Raw genomic sequence first — 18,435 nt, forward strand, 5'->3', positions numbered from 1 at the left:
TGACCAGTATTAGACAATAAGCATAACAAAGAGATTTACTAAATTGACAGCTCAATGATGCAAAAATTTCCAATTCAAGTTTTAACCACTTCAAAGGCTGCTGCTGTGTTCACTAAAAAAGGATATAAACAAAAGCTGAGGAAAGACCACCTGCAATGCTCATTTGTTGTTTTTATCAGAAAGGGGCATTGACAATCATTTAAGTCAGACCCTTCTTACAGATATGCGTAATGTATTACGAAAAATGTATATCAACTGTTCATTTCAATGTCTTGAACAGTTTTGAAGTTTTGGAAAAGGTTAAACTTGTTGCACAATGATGCCGACATCAATGCAAAGAACACAATGGCTATACCAATACAATGTACATTAATTTTCCTTCTTAAAAAACGTATGAGCTAAAAATAACGGAGAGCAATTGCAAATGTTACCTGGACTGGCAACTAACCTGAACAACCAAATGTTTTCATAAATTATTTCAATATTCTCAAAGGATATAACTCCAAGTGTTCAAGTAAATATCTTCTTGTAGTCTGGTGGTTCATTATGGCCAGAACAACAGTGAGGTATTCTCGCTGTAAAAACAAGAAAACAACCATTTAGAGCATTTATGTTCTTGTCAACAGTGTCAGAGAAGTGAATGACCCAAAAGCTGAAAGGCTAAAACCATTTTGGCAATGGTTTGGGGAAGGCTTTAGGCCCCTAATGGGGTTCAAAAAGGGTGAAGCATCCATCCGCAAAAGGGGTCTCCTGACTTCTAATTTCAAGAAAAAATGAGAGCCAATTCTCACATCAAATCAAGTAACAAACAAAAGCAACCAGTTTACTGTTTTGAATACATTGAGCTATAAGATCTAAAGAAATCTGGGACTCCACTGACAAAACATCCCTGAGCATGTTTTTTTTAAATACGCTCTCACAGATTGACTGAATTGACAACTTTTCCATTTTTTGTCTCAGAATCAGCCGATTTTTTTCTTTGTGCACATATCATGGTTACATTACTGATCGAATTTACAAAGTATAACAACATAATTAAATCTTTCTTATCACATGTATATCAGTGTGTGTATACCACTTGATGAATTAGGTCATATATGCTACATCAGAAGGCAACAATCTGCTTAAAATAAAGACTTAAATCAAAGAAAACTTACACCATTTTAAATAAAACAAAGCCCAGTCTACGCCGCTTTAAGAGCCCCACCTTTGTTTTATTACCGAAGTTTGATTAGGTGATTGAGATTCATCAAAAACTTTGACAAACCTGTTTCCAAAATAATGTTTTGACAGTGCTCCGTCAGCTAAAGGCCATATTGTGAAAAGGTTTGTCAAAGTGTTTTAAGAACTAAACTCTCAATCAAACTCTGTTAAAAGACCGAAGATGGGGCTCCGTAAGCGGCGTAGACTGCGCTATGTTTCACTTAAAATGGTAAAGAAATAGTGAAGTTATCTTTGTTTATAGTCTTCATTCAAAGCAAAATTTTGCCTTTCAACATAGTATTTATGACACAATTTATCTAGCAGTATACACACACTGTACATGTTCTTTCCTTTTTATACACTATCATATTGAATAGGCAAACCATAACACTGGTGATAGTGAGTGCAGTTTCCTTTAATGTCTTCTCATAATGATTTTTCATAAAACAGTTAAAAATATAAATTTGGGTAATTATTTTTTTATATTTACCTGCTGCTTGAAATCAGTTGATGAGGGAGCAAATCTATAGCCAGACAGTAGGGACAGCATTAAACTTTCCAGGCAATATTTCAGCTCAAATCCCTGCAAAATAAAAGCTATTCTTCAGCTCAAGTTGCTGCAAAAAGATGGCAGCAGTTCATCTCAAGTCCCTGTACAAATACCACTATATTTATGCCCTAAGTGTTTTATGCTTTAAGTCCCTGCAAGAAAGCGACAATACTTCAGATTAAGTCCCTGCAAGAAAGCGTTCATATAAGAATACCACAATATTTCAGCCTTTTCCCTGAATTAACTTCTTTCTCCCATTTTTCTATAGAAGGTAGACAAATAAAGTGATATCTCACTGAGATTGTTTCTTCAGTAGTCAAATTTGATTTTAAATGATTAAAATTAGAATAAAATTGAGTAAGTTAAAACTAGGATCATCCTCCGCGTCCCAGCGTATCATAACCTTTATGATACCCTGGGCAAATTGGCTAGGGAAACTTTGAAAAATCATTTTCGGACCAATAAAATAGCCGAAAGCAAAAAGGAAAGAATCTCCTTTGTGAAGAGCTATCGGCATATTTAACAATATCCTGCCTAAAAGGATTTGTAAGCCGTGATCTCATTGGATTATTTCGAACCGAAATTACATCCGTAACTTCTCGGCCATTTCCACACCGCATGAGGCGTGTCTCATGCAACCAATCAAGCGGCTGGATTTCACCTTATTAATTATTCATGAGTATAAGATTTTTACAGCTGATTTGCCCAGGGTATCATATAGGTAATGATATGCTGGGGTGCCGAGGATGAACTAGGATATGATAGTAATGGAAGGACACATTGATGGCCAGAAAGTGAGACTTCTATATGCCTTCCTTCGGGCTCATCAAAAATTACAAAACATATATAAACATCTGTCTATCATGTCACATGTTAGATACATAACAATCCAAATGAACAAATTAAAAGTTTAAGTACCTGCATAAATGCCCACATGTAGTCCAATAGCCGCAATATTCGAGGATTTTGCCCATGAATGATATCCAAATCGTTTAACTGTAACAGCAGTTTGACCAAGCACTCTTCTATCACATATGAGCTTTTCTGCAAAAACACAACAACAACAATAAAAACAACATAAAAACATTTTATTAATCAACATTATTAACCCGAAACATGGCATGCCACCTCCAGCACATCTGTTTGTTTGTCACAGTATATAAAAGGAATAACTCAAGAATAGTTTCAGCCAGTGTGATGGTTTACCAATTATAACATGTGTACCAAGTTTTAGGGTGAAGATCTTCATTGGTTTCATATGTCCCATTTCTTTACTCGCTTCTTAGGTTAATTATGTATCAGGACATCAGATGAACAAATACTTGTTTTGAAACTTATTATTTTGTTGAAAAAACCTGTCTTAAATATTCCATCCAGTTCATCCAACATCTGCGAATCTCTATGTCCCTTTTTTCAAATGGGGACATAATATCAATGTCATTTACCAGAAAATGAGCTAGTTTCTCAAACACTTGGGAGACAATCAACATCAAAGACGTCTTCTTGCTTCTTTTTGCGGCAAGTGGTGGTGGCTTAGTTTCCATGGCAACCTTACCCCCAGCCAGTTCAGCAACCTACGATTATTTCAATAATCAGAATAAAATCAATAATTATCAAATATTTCAAGTCCAAGTTGGTAATGTAAAAGGAAAGCTACACTTATCAATACAGACAATTGATTTCAGTTAATTTTCAGTCGATTTCAAAATTTCAACAATCTTCGATGAATAAAATGTACCGGGTCGTTTTCTAGATCCATATACAGCAGTTTTTCAAGGTATTCTAACAGCAGGTTGGTTTTGATAACTTCTCCTGTCGGAGCAGTCTGGAGTGGAGAAAATCCTTCCAAAGGGTATGTGGGGCTAGTTAAGGAGGTAATGAACAGAGTTGAATACTCACTAACTAATTTAAGTGTTTTTTTTAAATAATCCGTTATCTGCTTCATCTTATAAGGCCAAGAAAAAGTGTAAGGTAGTTAGGGTTACATCTCAACCGAAAACAGGTATTTTTTTATCAGGCTTTATGTAAGAACATCATTGATATCATAGGGATTGGCGTTGACATAATCTTCTGTATAAAGCTTGAAAGGTTTTCAACTACATATTAATACATACAATAAATTGTTTTTATAATAAATTTGTTTTTATAATAATATTTGTATTTTTAACAAACAGACTATAAAAAACAGGTCTGCACCTATGTCAGAGGTAGGGTTGGGTAACCCGAACCAGAAGTTAATTGTTTAGGACCTGACTTTTATCATAGTAAGACCAAAACAAGCACATGCAATTCTTATTTGTTGCATTTTTTCATGGAAAAGTGGCATAACTTTACAATTGATAAAGCCGGAGTTACAAGTTCTTGCAGGAATGCAGCAAATGTCCCATGATTGGGCTGTGTCAATTCAATAAACATTTGTATAGCATTCTCTTTGTATAAAGGGTTAGATATAATTAGTTTAAACTTATATATTTTACAACAATTATAAAACAAGTTATTTCAACATTATATTTATCACTCTCGTTTGCACAATTTTACACAAGAGTGTGGTCTTCTGATGTGGGGGAAACTGGAGTACCTGGAGGAAACCCACTTGATCAGCTTGGTGACCCCAAACCAAACTAGCAAGCACCTGGGAATGGAAACCAGGTTGCCTAGGTGAGAAGCCAGTGTAATAATTGATGTGATATGAGGAAACATGTGAAAATAAAGGATATTTGAGTGGTGTAGCTCCGAAGTTAGCCCGTAGATTTTCGCCATGAGACAAACTCACTGCCGGGAAATATGCAAATCCTGTGCCTAGCCTCAGGCTGGAGAAAGCTTCACCAAGGCTTTTACCATTTCTGAAAGAAAGTTAAGTTTACTGTAGACATCTTTGTTCTCGTATTTTTAAGGATTTAGCAAATTTCAGAAGGTTTAAAAATCGTTACGCCATTAATTTGAATCATGTATATCAAGATGGGATTTAAATTCAAGACTTGATAGATTCATAAGAAAAATTTAAAAAAAACAGCTTAATTTCAATCCAAATGGTTAAGGGGGATAACTTTATAAATATGCAATGGTAGGATTATGGTTCTTGTGCACTGCACTTTCTCTCATTGCCATCTATCTTTATACCAGTATAATTTCAATACCATCAGTAGTTTTGAGGCTATTCACAAAACAAGGGCGTGACAAAGGGAGGGAAGGATGGACGAAAAAACAGATGGACAGACAAAGCAGCTATATGCTACTACTCCCTTAAGGGGGCAAAATTGTATGGTCTATAATATGCAATTAGTTGGCCTTGCAATGTTTGGCCCCTACGCTGGACAAATAAACTAGAATTCCGCAAAAACGACTAAGTCATTAACACCAACAAACATAACAATCTATGTATGGTTTTCAATATCAGAGCAGAACATACATACCGATAAAACGCAATCTTTCCCTCATCACAGTCGATAGTGCATGTTATTACATCCCCAGTGCACCACATCTGTAATCAGTAAAAGGGTTCACAGTGTACATGATAACACATTCTCTTGTTTGGATTTGTAAATACCTATCTATGGTGCAAGGGTTTTTAGGTCTTTTCCATCTTGAAGCACACTGAAATAAGTGCAGTTTAGAAAAGGCTCCCAACCACCTCATATGTATCATATTCAGAGCTTTTGACACGTGTAACATAACTAAAATTACAAAATTGGGATGTGTCGCCAGTCAGGAGAGCAAAAGTCACAATGACCTTGACCTAAGCCTGCTGATTCCAAAATCAATAGCGGTCATGTATTGACCATGACCAATTCGGCCATTTTATCAATGTTTGTATCGTATGATCAAATTTCGAATCATATAGTTTAAAAAAGAAAATTGACCTGAAAATATTACTCTTTGCTAGTTTAGATTAACAAGTCAATTCTATTTCCGACGCTAGCTTAGTAATTAGTTGAAAATTGTGATCTTACGACATTTTGTCATACCCTTGTCTCATGTGTATACCAAGGTTAAAACTTTACAAGTTATAGATCGGGAAAAACGTGTGACACTGACACCATGGACAATTGCACTGGACATAGTAATCCATACGTGTGTCTCTCTGCATTGCTTCGCTGTTGACACAAAATCTAACCCCAATCCCGATGAATACACCACATAACTCAAATATTTGAAACCTCAAATTCTACCCCTTATATACCATCAAAACCAACTAATATTCAAAATAAATCAATATACCTCTCCATATTTTTGAGTAGTTTTGTTCCATTTCCGCTGCCTGTTGCCGTCGTACGAATATGAGTCTGGTGTATCACCAACGCCCTCCTGTTTATATAAAAATATGAATTAAATTCACTTGAGGCCACACCAAATTGATGTTTAATTCTGCAGATTTACGCGACTATTTCTTTGAAAATGTAATGAAATAAAAAATATAAATTGTGCAACCGCAATTAAATTTGCATCGGAAATCAGATTTTTTCGTGGAAAGTAGGTTTTTGAGAAATGCTATGTAATGGATTATAATTTTTCCTACGAAGTTTTATAGTATTGTTTTGAAATGGGAAGTAACCAGATTTTAAAGTTTGATTTAAGTCAATAATGTTATAAACTGTAGAAAAGTTAAAACTGATTTTCTGAGGTCGTTTCGCATGTTGTTGTTTTTTGCTCGACCATTTTGCAAGATTTTGTATTTGTCAAACAAAGATGTTGTGAATTGCAGTAGATTTTCATTCACTTTCTAGCTTTCAAGTTCTAAATATATGTCACAACTAGAAGCAAAAAATAGAAAGAACTTGCACAACTTTTAAAATTCTACAATACAATAAGAATTCAGCTGAAGTTTGTATAACAGACATGGAAATTAAATAATCATATGTTGTTTTTTTGTGAATACCGGTAACAACCACAGTAACAGTAACATTTTTTCAAAATTAAAATTAAAAACACAAGAATATTTCTTAAACGCTTAATAAACACCAAAAATACTGCTGTTTGTGTTGCTGATGATAACATTTTTTTAGTGCTTCTGCTACTGCTGTTTTAGAAAATGATGGTGGTGGAATAGTTTTTAATGGTTTGATGGTGCTGGTGCTGCTGCTGATGATGATGGAGGTGATGGTGGTTGTTGTAGTTATGGTGATGGTTGTGGTGATGATGATTGTGGTGGTAGTGTTGATGATGATGATGATGATAATGCTGCTGCTGCTGCTGATGATGATGATGATAATGTTGTTGATGATGATGATAATGATGATGATGACGACAATGGCGATGATGATGATTCCAATCCTGCTGGTGTTTGTCATGCTGCTGCTGATTTTACATTTTATTTTATATACTTTAACACATGAAAAAGAAGACACAAACCTCAAGGGAGAATTTACACCTGACTGTACACCAGCCGACCTGCATAACACCTTTTGATCCCAGCATCACTTCAAACATCCACTTGCCTGAAAAAAACACAACTGTAAACATCCATTTTCCTCAAAATAAAAAATGATGAACATCCACTAGCCTAAAAAATAAACAAATGAGAATAAGTATGCATTAAGAAATCTCTGTATGAGCTGATTTTTTCGCATCAGTAACTGATCAAAAAAAGACAGAAAAAAGCACTAAAAGGCCAGGAAAATGACAAAATTAGTATTATGAATGAATTATTATCACATTTTATCAAAAAGCCTAAATTTGAACTCTGAATGAAAGATAACAATTTTTGCCCCCAAAACAGCAGATCAAAAATCGTAAGTTTGACCTTGACATTTTAAGCAAAAGCTATGGGCTAAACACACTTCAGTGCTGCAATATATTTTTGTGAAGTTTGATTGAAATTCAAATAAAATAAAGTAAGTTACTGGTGAGACACGACTGCAACGGACAGATGGACACAGGGACAATCAAACAGACAGCACGACTACTATATGCCTATCTTTAGCATCCTCGGCACCCAGTGTATTATAACCTATAAAATATAGGTTATAATACACTGGGGTGCCGAGGATGATCTTTAGGGGCACAACAATTACTAATTTACCTTTGTAGACACAGCAGTTTGCCCTCATGCTACTGAAGTTGCCCTGGCTGCATAACTGAAAGAAAAAAAACAACAACAACCTCTACTGACCTGAATAATAAGATAATGTCCATCCTCAGTAAAAAACAAGTGTTCTATAATGATTTAATCCAAGTCCACGAGTGTTCGAAAGTATTTTGTCCAGGAATTTTACATATTTACATCGATTTAACAAATCAGGATAGCTTGGCTTCATTATTGAAGTATTACCGCTAGTCATAATTGTTTACCAATCTTTTTACAGACAAAACTTCACATAAGAATCACAATGTCACACAATTTTGTAAAGTCAAGGTTTTAATGATAAACTTAATACTAGAATTCTGCAAGTCAGATGTGTTGATTTTTTTAAACACTTATCATTTTTCTAATAAAGGTCCCCATGAACTTGGGTCTACTGATCCCCAAATCTACAGGGGTCATATACTGACCAATGCGCATATCATGTTTGAAGAATCTACAGGTCCTTCAAAAGATTTTGATCAGGAACGTAGGTGTGACACCAACACTATGGACATCAAACGCAGAACAAAGTTATCCCTAAATATATGACATGCTTCCCAGGCACTCATGGAATTGGGAATTTTCTCATCGTTTGTCACAAAATTGGAATTTTTTATATAAATAATTATGTAAGTTGAATATACTAAAATACTCTTCTTAACCATTTTTGTGGGTACTTTACAGCTTCAACAACAGTTTTTTCAAACAAACATACAATAATATTGATATATTAGTATTATTTTTCATGTCTTAAGAATTTCTGATAGGGAATTTGTATTCAATATACAGAAAACCCCTCATACTTTTTGGTCCTGGAAACTTAACCATATAGAGGCAATAAGCATGACTAGAAATAAAACCTGCATTGATGGCTTTATTTCTGCTTGTTTTGATAACACATTTTTCAAACAGAAATTTTTCAATTTTTATCATATCTGATTGGGAGTTTTCGCATTGGTAAAATCACCATCTAACGGCTTTAGAAATATCCAGCACCTCGTCCCCTCTACCCCTGGATTGATAATTGCATAAATAATTGGCTCTACTGACCCCAAGTCTATCCTGATCCACAATAAGCGTGCCAACATTGGTACGAATGTCAAACTGGTATATGCAGTCAGACGGACCCAAAATACCCGATGGTTGACTCGCAACATCTGAAAAACATGAAAAGAATTAAAGCAACACGCTGTATTCTTTATTGATTTAAAAGAGTGGAATATTGCCTAATTGTGCACAAGATTTATTATAAAGGATATTTTGCCATAGATGTATATAGCTTGCAGATTTTTTATAGGTATTTATAACATGCTTTCAAGTGATTTATAGAGATCCATCAGTGAAATGAAAATGACATTTCAATGTTTGAAACAGCGGTAATGACAACTTGATATATTCCACTGTTTTGAAATGTTAGCCTCCTCTCGTGTCAGAATCACGCAAGGATGTGACACAATTTTAACAACATCATTTCAGAAATGATGTAACATGTTATGTTCTTTTACAATTTGGCGCGCTATTTCGGAAAACTACAATTATCTATCATTTTATTAACTTTAATGGCTAATAATAAAACAGAAAAACTGTTTGTTGCAGTGTAAGATGGCAATAAATTTCACCTTGTGAACACCAGAAGTAAATATTTCACGAGTGATATATAACTTTTAGTGCTCACTCAGTGAAATGTACTGCAATCTTACACTAAAACAAACTATTATCCACTGTATATTAAACAGGCTTTCAAGTGACCAATAACAATGAAGTAGGGATAAAAAGAATGAGAATAATTTTTTCAAGATGCACTCTTACTCCAAAATAATATTTAACACATTTTATACAAATGCTTTAATATACCAAAAAAGATGAATAAATGTTGAAAACATGGTTCTTATGAACCATACAGAGTTGAATTTGAAATTAAGGTGCAGAAAACATAGTATTTCTGCCTTTTCAGACTATATTAGATCACAGTAAATCTTTTAGCACTCACCAATTATTTAAAATTATTGCGTGTTCAGCTATTAAATACACGGTTACAATGGTGTTATCAGTTAGTATCATTTTCCATAAATGAATTATTTAGTAAGTAGTTAAAGGTTTATCACTCAAAATTTATGTTCGTTATACATATGTATTGATTTTGAACAAGAGAGTCACTTTAAACGTGGGGGGAAAGCCCGGATCTTAAGGGGAAAAAAGAGGGATAGTAAGGCTCTTTTCTTATGAGAATATTTCTGTTTAAGACTGTGAATACCATGCTTTTTTGAGTTTAGAACACATTTCAAAACAAAGTTTTACTGCTTGACCTATTTTCACAAAATACGCAGGAAAGGCAAGAGCCTAACAAAGAAAGTAGGGAGAAGTAGGGCCCATTTGAAAGCCTGTATTAAATCTACATACAAACCTGGCACATTTTTACAGCGAGATTCATCCTCCATCCATTGCTCTAGGTGATCTGGTAGAGTCAACACACTCACTGCTTTCCTGGAAGTAGTTAGAAAGTTATATTAAAGATTGGCTGGTAAGCCAGTGGTGGTTAGCGCACTCGCTTCTCACCTAGGAGACCCCGGTTCAATTCGCAGCCTGGGCGCATGGGAGTTTGGGTTATGGTCACCAAGCCGGACTTGTGGGTTTCCTCCTAGTACTCCAATTTCCCCCACAACACAAGACCACACTCTCGCATAATAACGTGCCAATGAGAGTGATAAATATAATGTTGTAATGACTTTTTTACAATCGTTGTAAAACAAAATGTCCAACGTCTTCAAAGTTATAAATTTGTGACATTGTCTGTGTAAATGACTCAAAAATGTGGGGACACAATTAAATATAGTTTGTTTTGCCATACCTGACCCACATTTTTAGGGGTGGTTTGATCGGCAGGTTTTTTTTGTTTATTTTTAATTTCCTTGCCTTTTAATTCTGAAATTAATTTGTAAACAAAATATGCCGGAGAGGCTTAAAAAATGTTCGGGTCACAAGTATTTTTGAGTGTTGGTCATGAAAAGCCAAACAAACTCTTTATAGCTTAAAGGTATCCATGCAACAAGAATGTGGAGGTACATATACACTACTAGCACCATTTATGTATTAGCGTCAACAACAAAATACGAAATTTAGCCAAAGTGATTGGATTAAAAATAATTTTAAAACAATGTGTAAAGCTGAATAAGATAACAGAAAATATTCAAAAATAGCTATGATTACCTGACAGGTCAGCAATAATTTGCAAAAATTAAAATGTTTCCTTTTCTTTAACAAAACTCATTTTCACTGATCTGGATTCTCATTATAAATTGCTATTTAGATTAATATGCATAATTCTTATTTTAAAGTAACTGTTATCTTGTTTCTTTTAAATTCTTTACACACATCGGTATCCACACAACACATTTTTTAATAACACATTTCAGTGATTTTTTTTGGTGCAATTTGCTTCCTTCTAATGGGTGTTTCCCCTTGCGAAAAACTGTCCATTTTTCCCAATTTTTTTCCAAATTTGACAAATGCAGATTACGTTAATGAATAAAAAAGCAATGAATTTGTTGAAATATAAACAAAATCTTGACAAGAATTACTCTTTCACAGCATAATGTATGCATAAAAAAGTTAAAACATGTATATTTGCCATTATATTAGCTGTTTTGGCCTGATTTTGTATTTTTCCCAAAGTCAACTTTTTTCCCAATTTGCAAGGCAAATTACTGCAGTTTACTGAAACTGTTTTGGAATCCTAGCTAAATATTGGATAAAGTTAATTTCTTCAATGCTCACAATATAGGACAAGGAAGCCTCTGATTGGCTGATGGAACGGTCGCCAGAAGATGACACTCAGATCCTTATATGGATTGTATTATTTAGGAGAGGATTTTAATTAGATGGAATATCGTCTTACTGTGCGGCATCAGCACTTGCTTCCGCTGACAATTCTTCTCGTGGGAAGATCTGTTCTAGAATTTCTGCAGCTGTGACATCTAAAATGAGATAAAAAAAAAGATTGAAGTCTGATAAACAATTTTGATTAACAGAATTCAATAGGACTAATTGCTTTCTGGGAAAGTCTGATCTAGAATTTCTGCAGCTTTCACATCTAAACTGAGATTATAAAAGGTTCCAAGTCTGTCAAAACAATTTGAGTTAACAAAATTACTGAATAGGATTTATTACTTTCTTTACGATCTGCCTAGGACTGGCTTTGCAAAGACATAATTATATAACTGCCAAAAATAGGACTGCCTTATCAATGTATGTTTGAATAAGCCAGGACATTTTTCAAACTAGGATCATGGTCCCTGCCCTCTGAAGAGGAGGGATGTTCGCATCATTTTCCCTGCCAGGGGGGGATTTTGAAGGTTCTATAGATCACCACAGAATACCTAAACCTGGCTTAATTTTAATTGAATTCTTTTAAAAAAGAAATTTGTTAAATTTATTTTTTTTAAACATCAACAACAACAACAATCTTAAACTAAATGCAACATCGATACCAAATTGCAACAGCATGATAATGGACCCATCAAAGTAAGCCCACCAGATACATTATTACACATGTACGGTTAAATCACAGAATCTTGTCAGAGGTTGCTAAATGGATATCTAGTATATGCTTAAGGAATATTAAACTCCACTGAGGGTCATATGATATTATAAGGTCCGGCCTGTCAGCCCCCAAAGGTGAATATGGACTGAGGCGTTAGCTGAGGTCCATTCAACTTCGGCGGCTGACTGGCCGGTCCTTATAATGCCATATGGCCCGAAGTGGTGTGTAAAATTTCTTATATATTATACCGAACACTTTTACCATTTAATTATTTTAAAGCGCCGTTGATGTCTTTTATTAAACAAATCTAATAGTGTTTACTTGTGAAAAACTGTCGTGAAAATTGCAAGCAGCACTCACCAGTTTTATGATATCAGTGGTCTATATTATACGACGTCAGCGGTCCATATTATATTTTTGGCCGGACCCGCCAAAAATATGATATGGACCGTTGACGTCATGAAAGTTGATTTTATTAAAATACATTAAAATACGGACCGATCAACCTTATATACACAAAGAACGGACACATTTATGTAAGGTATAATATAATAAGGTTATTAGTACTGCGTTTTGATCCGGGAGGTTGTATTCGACTCGAGTGGAGTTTTGCAGATTCGGATTTCACCAGGCGCAAGCCGAGAGAAATCAAAATCTGCAAAAACCCACAATTAATACGGCCCTATTGCACTGGAGTGGAATACGGACTACCATATTTTGCGATATGTATTGCGTGTGGATTAATGATGGGTATATAATAAAATGTAATATAGCATCAGACAATCTTGCCAAAGTTCGAGACTGTCAGGTTATGAAAATACATATATCACACAATGAATACCTTCTGATTTGCTTGCTGACAATATCTGGATCGGCTCTACCTTGTGACTTCCAGCCTTATGTGGAGAGTGGTCACTGCCTGGCTTAGACATTGTTGGTCTAGCCTGTAACGAGGCAATGGAAGAATTTGAATTCACCTAGAATAGAGAATGACCCTAGTCAAAACTGCTGGCACCTTACATCATTTTGTAAATTTATGGCCATTTCTTTAATCCGAAATGTAGGCATAATACGCGCCTACTGAATGCCAGCTCCACAACTTATCAGTCGTGCAAAGAAATTGAGCTGTTGACACTTGCGTGGTGCAGCTATGACTTTTGTTTACTTGTACAAGCGTGAGTATGAGTTTTCTCTGATATTTTTATTTATTGACATATCTCAAATATCGTAGAATACAGTACAGTGAAAAAACCCTTTTACTAACAGGTAGGCTACTATTTTGTTTAATATTGTGTGAACTCTCGTGCCAGTGGCTTTTCTCCTGATTCAGACTTGTGCATATTTAAATATCTGCTAGCATTTTAACTACCAGGTACACTTCTATGCAAGTAATAACACTGAAAAAAACATTCTGGAGCTTGCAAATAGAACTGTTATGTAAGTACTGATGCCAGCAAACACCATCCTTACAAGCTCTACTTCAAATAACATAAGCACATATTTATTTAAGTGGTGACGCTGTTGATCTTGTTATGGCGCTGAAGAGTAGTGCTGGTGCTGTCAAGAACAATTAGCGCTGAAAAAAGATAATATTTAAAGCCTTTGGAAGGAATACAAAAGGTGTTATGCTTGATATTGTTTTGCTTATATGATGTGTAAACAATGGGCTATGAGAAATACCTTTACCAAAGTGAATACTATCCCAAAAACAGTAGGTTGTGTGCTAGTGTATTTCACTTGACATGGTTTCTCATTTCTCTAATGTCAGAAATAGGCCTTATTTATCTGACCTTTGAAAAACCAAATCTTTTACGTACAAACAGCCATGAGGTATAAATGTTTTTAGTTAAAGTCATTTAATTTCGATTTTAGATACTAAACTTAATCACAACTTGCAAAATAATATATGGGTTAAATTGTGAAAGGCCTTCAAAATTGGATAAAGAAAATCATTCATTTTAATGAATTTTGAAACCTGTCTTAAAATGCCTAAAGACATTTTTTGTTGCTTTGTTCGGGGCTTCCATTAAGAATTTGGAACTGGAAGTATGAACTTCCTGTCAATCAATTTTGGTTTGGAAGTTTTACACTGAAATGTGGAAGTTCAGCTATCCCGAATACAATATCTTTTTCAACTATTTTTCAACAAGTATATTTAATCAAGGCGCTGATAGCGCTGCATGAACAGGGTTTTATACCGGTTTTCGCCATTATGATTCACGATCATGTGTGTATTAATAAGGTGCTGATAAGTAGCACAGTGAATCTAAGAGTCCCCGTGTAAACCAACCACAGGGGCCGCCCCAGGCTTATTGAAGCATGATGGTAAATGACAAATTAATATTTTATTGACAATAAAGTTAATGTCGCTGTGTAACCAGGCAAACCAGGATGGAGAATGTAACCAATCCCAGTATAAGACTCCATCCTATGGTGTAACAATATGAGTTAGGCTTGCCAAGGATTTATTAACCAGAGAAATAAAATAGAAATTGGTTGGTCATTCAGGGTGAATTTAAAAGATACGCTAAAACTGTTTCCGGTTGGTAATTAGATGGTGGCATAAACAAAGACTATACTAATTTAAAACGATCCTTTTCAGGGCCACTGTTAAAATTTCAAATAGTATTTAAAAATGATATATACATTATTTACATAAAAAACGGATTCTCACCCGGGAGGAACGATAAATAGATAATATGCAACGGCTGGTGAATTATTGAAACAGCATAGAAACAAACTCCACGAAGCCTTCCTCCCCATAATGTGTGGGGTTGAATAATAGAAAATAAAAATATAAGAAAGGGTGAATGCTTGTGCTATTCCCAACCAAGAGAATGAAATGTATACTAATCAAACTTTACTCATTAGCAAGATTGTGCCTATGTTTGCCTTGTTCTATGTTTCTCTTGTTATTCACAAAACAACTTCGAAAATACAACAGATTCAAGAGAAATAATTTCTTAATTAAAATGATCAAAATTAAAATAATTGATTTCAAACACCTAAAAAAATTATTAAATCAGTGATATTTTCTCATATTTACATCAAATCACCAAAAATATAACTCAATTCATTTCAATGAAATGTCATTTTAAAAATAATAATACAAAAACATCTGTCTATACGTACACTATAAAAAGTATATAAAATAAATTAAACAAAATAAGTCTTGAAAAATCTTTAACTTCAAAACTTATTTGTTTTCCTTCTTTGACGATTTGGTCAGCAACTCTCTTCTATTTCTATATCGTCAGCTAACTCGTCAGCACTTTAGTATGTGCCTGTCAAAATGGTGTGCGTTTGTTATTCCCACATGGGCTATCACGTTATGGCTGTGCGCAGGGGATGAGATCATTGTGTCACCTGATTGAATGATGCGCTTTGATTGGATAGTAATTCTTTGTTTACGTTTCGATGTTCATTCATTTTTTGGCGCAAGGATACTTCTTTAATATTATCTTTATCTAAATTCAACAAATTAAATGATTAAAATAGATATTGCGTTATGATTCCTTCTTACTTTGTCAAATCTATTGGAAACATAGCTTGCAATTTATATAGTCCGCACTTTCTCAAACTATATTTTTGGTGGAAAAGAGGCAGACGACACTTGTTACTATTAATTAAAAGTCATTTTATGTTGCGAGTGTCGAATTTGTGGCTACACTGAACAGGGTTGAAAACAACCCTGTTCAAAAATCAAATAATTTTACTTTAACTTGCCAAATTCACAGTCTTATATTATAATAATTCATTTTACTTAAAGCAGTTAAACTGATTGAATTTGTGATCATAAAAGTAATATTGACACAAGGTTTTGATATTTTGAACTTCCAAGCTTTCAACTTTGGAAGTTTTCTTCAAAATTATGGAAGTTTTTGTAATTCCAAAGAATCAATTTTGGAAGTTTTAACCCATTTCTAGGAAGTAATATACTTCCAAACTTCCTTTAACGGAAGCCCTGATTGCTTGCACTAAAATTTAAGTCATACAGAGTGTCACTTTAAGGCGGAAATCAGCACTTAACATTCCAATACACCAGACTTTGCATTCAGGACTTCGGGTCTGAAAGAAAGTTTTAATGGTAAAATATACTGACACACAGGCTTCTGTTTTCAGGATAATTTTCATCTTTGGTTTGCCCATTGTTTCTGCAAAAAAAACAAGTATTACAATGCATGGTAAAAATGGCACCCTTTTGTATTCCTTCCAAAGGCTTTGAATCATTTCAACTTTCAGCACAGATCATACGCAAAACACTGAATTCAGCCCAAGGCACTAATATGCAAACAATACAGTAACACTGGTATCTACTACTCCAAAAATTAATTATCTTCATGATGGCAACGCAATTATATACATGCATTCATCTAATCCATAAATATGCAAAAAAATGTATTCGCTATTGCTTGCAAAAATTGTTTTTTGTTGAACACAAGCTTGGTACCAATTATTCAATTATTCCATGTGTGAGTAAACTACACAACCCCTTGCATCTAGCATGCGCTGAAGGAAATAGTAAATGCATGGGTCCATCAGGTAGGGCAAACATTAACAATCAATAAGATTTGTGGAAGTCATTTCTTTGCTATTTTTCGCGAGCATAGAGCAATAAAAATATTCGCATATTGATGGACTAGATGAACAGGAGTTATTTTGTTGTGCCATCGTGAAGATGAATAATTTCTAAATTAGTTAATAGTGGTCTGTTTTAGCATACCAGTTTTTTGTGTCAAATTCAGTGTTCAATCAATATGCTATCTACAGGTCTTGGAATGGCTTTTTTTCTGCACTAATTGATATTGTGATGGCACTGTAATTATTAGCTACCAGTACCAGGTTCTTAATTTTGCATTGCACAACATAATTAATAATATTTATGATAGACAATGACTTCGATCATTGTAACATCACATTTAATGTCAATAAGAATTAATTTAAAAAATATGAGCCACTCTGGCGATTGTGAGTTTAACCCCATACCAGGCACAATTTTTGTCCTAGGGTTACTTTATGGGTGTGTAAAGTAATAATCATGAGTGCCTGGATCAGCCTCATAGTTTATAGTTTATTGGTAGGAGGACTGTGTAGTGTGTAATGCCTGCCATACCTTCTGTGACAACGTTTGCGGCAAACTTTGCTGTTTGATTTAAAACGAAACTTTACTGACACAGACAACAGTTATGCAAATCATAACAACTCAGCCATCTCTGGCAAGCTATGAGATAGACATCGTAAATACAATCATAACAACTTGGCCATCCCCCGAGATGTTCCGATTGTTGTAAAACTGTAATCCGCAGCCTTGCTGATGCCCTTCATGTAGAAATTATATTTTGACAGAATGAAATAAAAATAACACATCCAACTCATAATAAGTTGGATATTTACTTTTTAGTGTACAGAACTAATATAAAAAAAACATTATCTGGTTGTTTAAGGATATTTTATAGACACAATATGCTTTAACCCGGAATCCCGATCGGAATAACTACCCACTTTACCCACTTTGGGTACAAAACAATTTGAACATGAAGGATTTGCCATAGCAAAAAAAAATGAAAAAGAAAAATGTCAATATACAATTGTTTGGACAATTAGAGCGCCATCATAGTGTTCAGGTGGTTTAAGTGTTCCTGTCACACGCAGAGCCAACAGTGAGCTCAGATGGTTAAAGCACCCAGGTAGTCATGCATTCTAGACTAAAACAGGATGCACTTTTTCCTCCCATTGGTTTACATTACTGGCGAGTTGTGTCACACGTTAAACTTAAAAGGCAAGAGTGCCAGAATAAGCCTGAAAAGTTAATTAGGGAAGGAGTGATGTATTTGTGGAAAGATCGAAAGAATGTACCTCTAAAACAAAGGATTGAAAGCGTAATTAAAACGCATTAAACGTAATCAAGACCTCTTAGGTGCATTCTGCAGTTCTTAAATCTTTTAGACAGGAAGTGCCTAACAACATACTTAAAATATAGCGTGTACACTTCCGGCAAACAGGCCGAACTATTTAAGTGCAGTTTATCTTTTGCATTGAATAATATTTGAACAAAAAAATATGATATATAATAGAACAGAT

General features: G+C 34.5%; 1 protein-coding gene across 1 annotated transcript in view; it reads right to left on the bottom strand.

Moving 5' to 3' along the window:
- The window catches only part of LOC128218124 (E3 ubiquitin-protein ligase RNF123-like), a 45,047-nt gene extending 26,731 nt beyond the window's left edge, over nt 1-18,316 (bottom strand). The window contains exons 1-15 of the mRNA XM_052925675.1: nt 18,211-18,316; nt 13,196-13,298; nt 11,710-11,788; nt 10,219-10,298; nt 8,865-8,971; nt 7,773-7,827; nt 7,103-7,188; nt 5,972-6,058; nt 5,167-5,234; nt 4,471-4,596; nt 3,492-3,609; nt 3,199-3,327; nt 2,672-2,797; nt 1,694-1,786; nt 497-575 (exon numbers count right to left, since the gene is read on the bottom strand). Of these exons, the coding sequence (XP_052781635.1) occupies nt 497-575; nt 1,694-1,786; nt 2,672-2,797; nt 3,199-3,327; nt 3,492-3,609; nt 4,471-4,596; nt 5,167-5,234; nt 5,972-6,058; nt 7,103-7,188; nt 7,773-7,827; nt 8,865-8,971; nt 10,219-10,298; nt 11,710-11,788; nt 13,196-13,286 (1,324 nt within the window). The 5' untranslated portion in view covers nt 13,287-13,298; nt 18,211-18,316. The remainder of the gene's footprint in view (nt 1-496; nt 576-1,693; nt 1,787-2,671; nt 2,798-3,198; nt 3,328-3,491; nt 3,610-4,470; nt 4,597-5,166; nt 5,235-5,971; nt 6,059-7,102; nt 7,189-7,772; nt 7,828-8,864; nt 8,972-10,218; nt 10,299-11,709; nt 11,789-13,195; nt 13,299-18,210) is intronic.
- Nucleotides 18,317-18,435: the final 119 nt, after the last annotated feature.

Source organism: Mya arenaria, chromosome 14 (genome assembly GCF_026914265.1).
Source record: "Mya arenaria isolate MELC-2E11 chromosome 14, ASM2691426v1".
NCBI lineage: Eukaryota > Metazoa > Mollusca > Bivalvia > Myida > Myidae > Mya > Mya arenaria.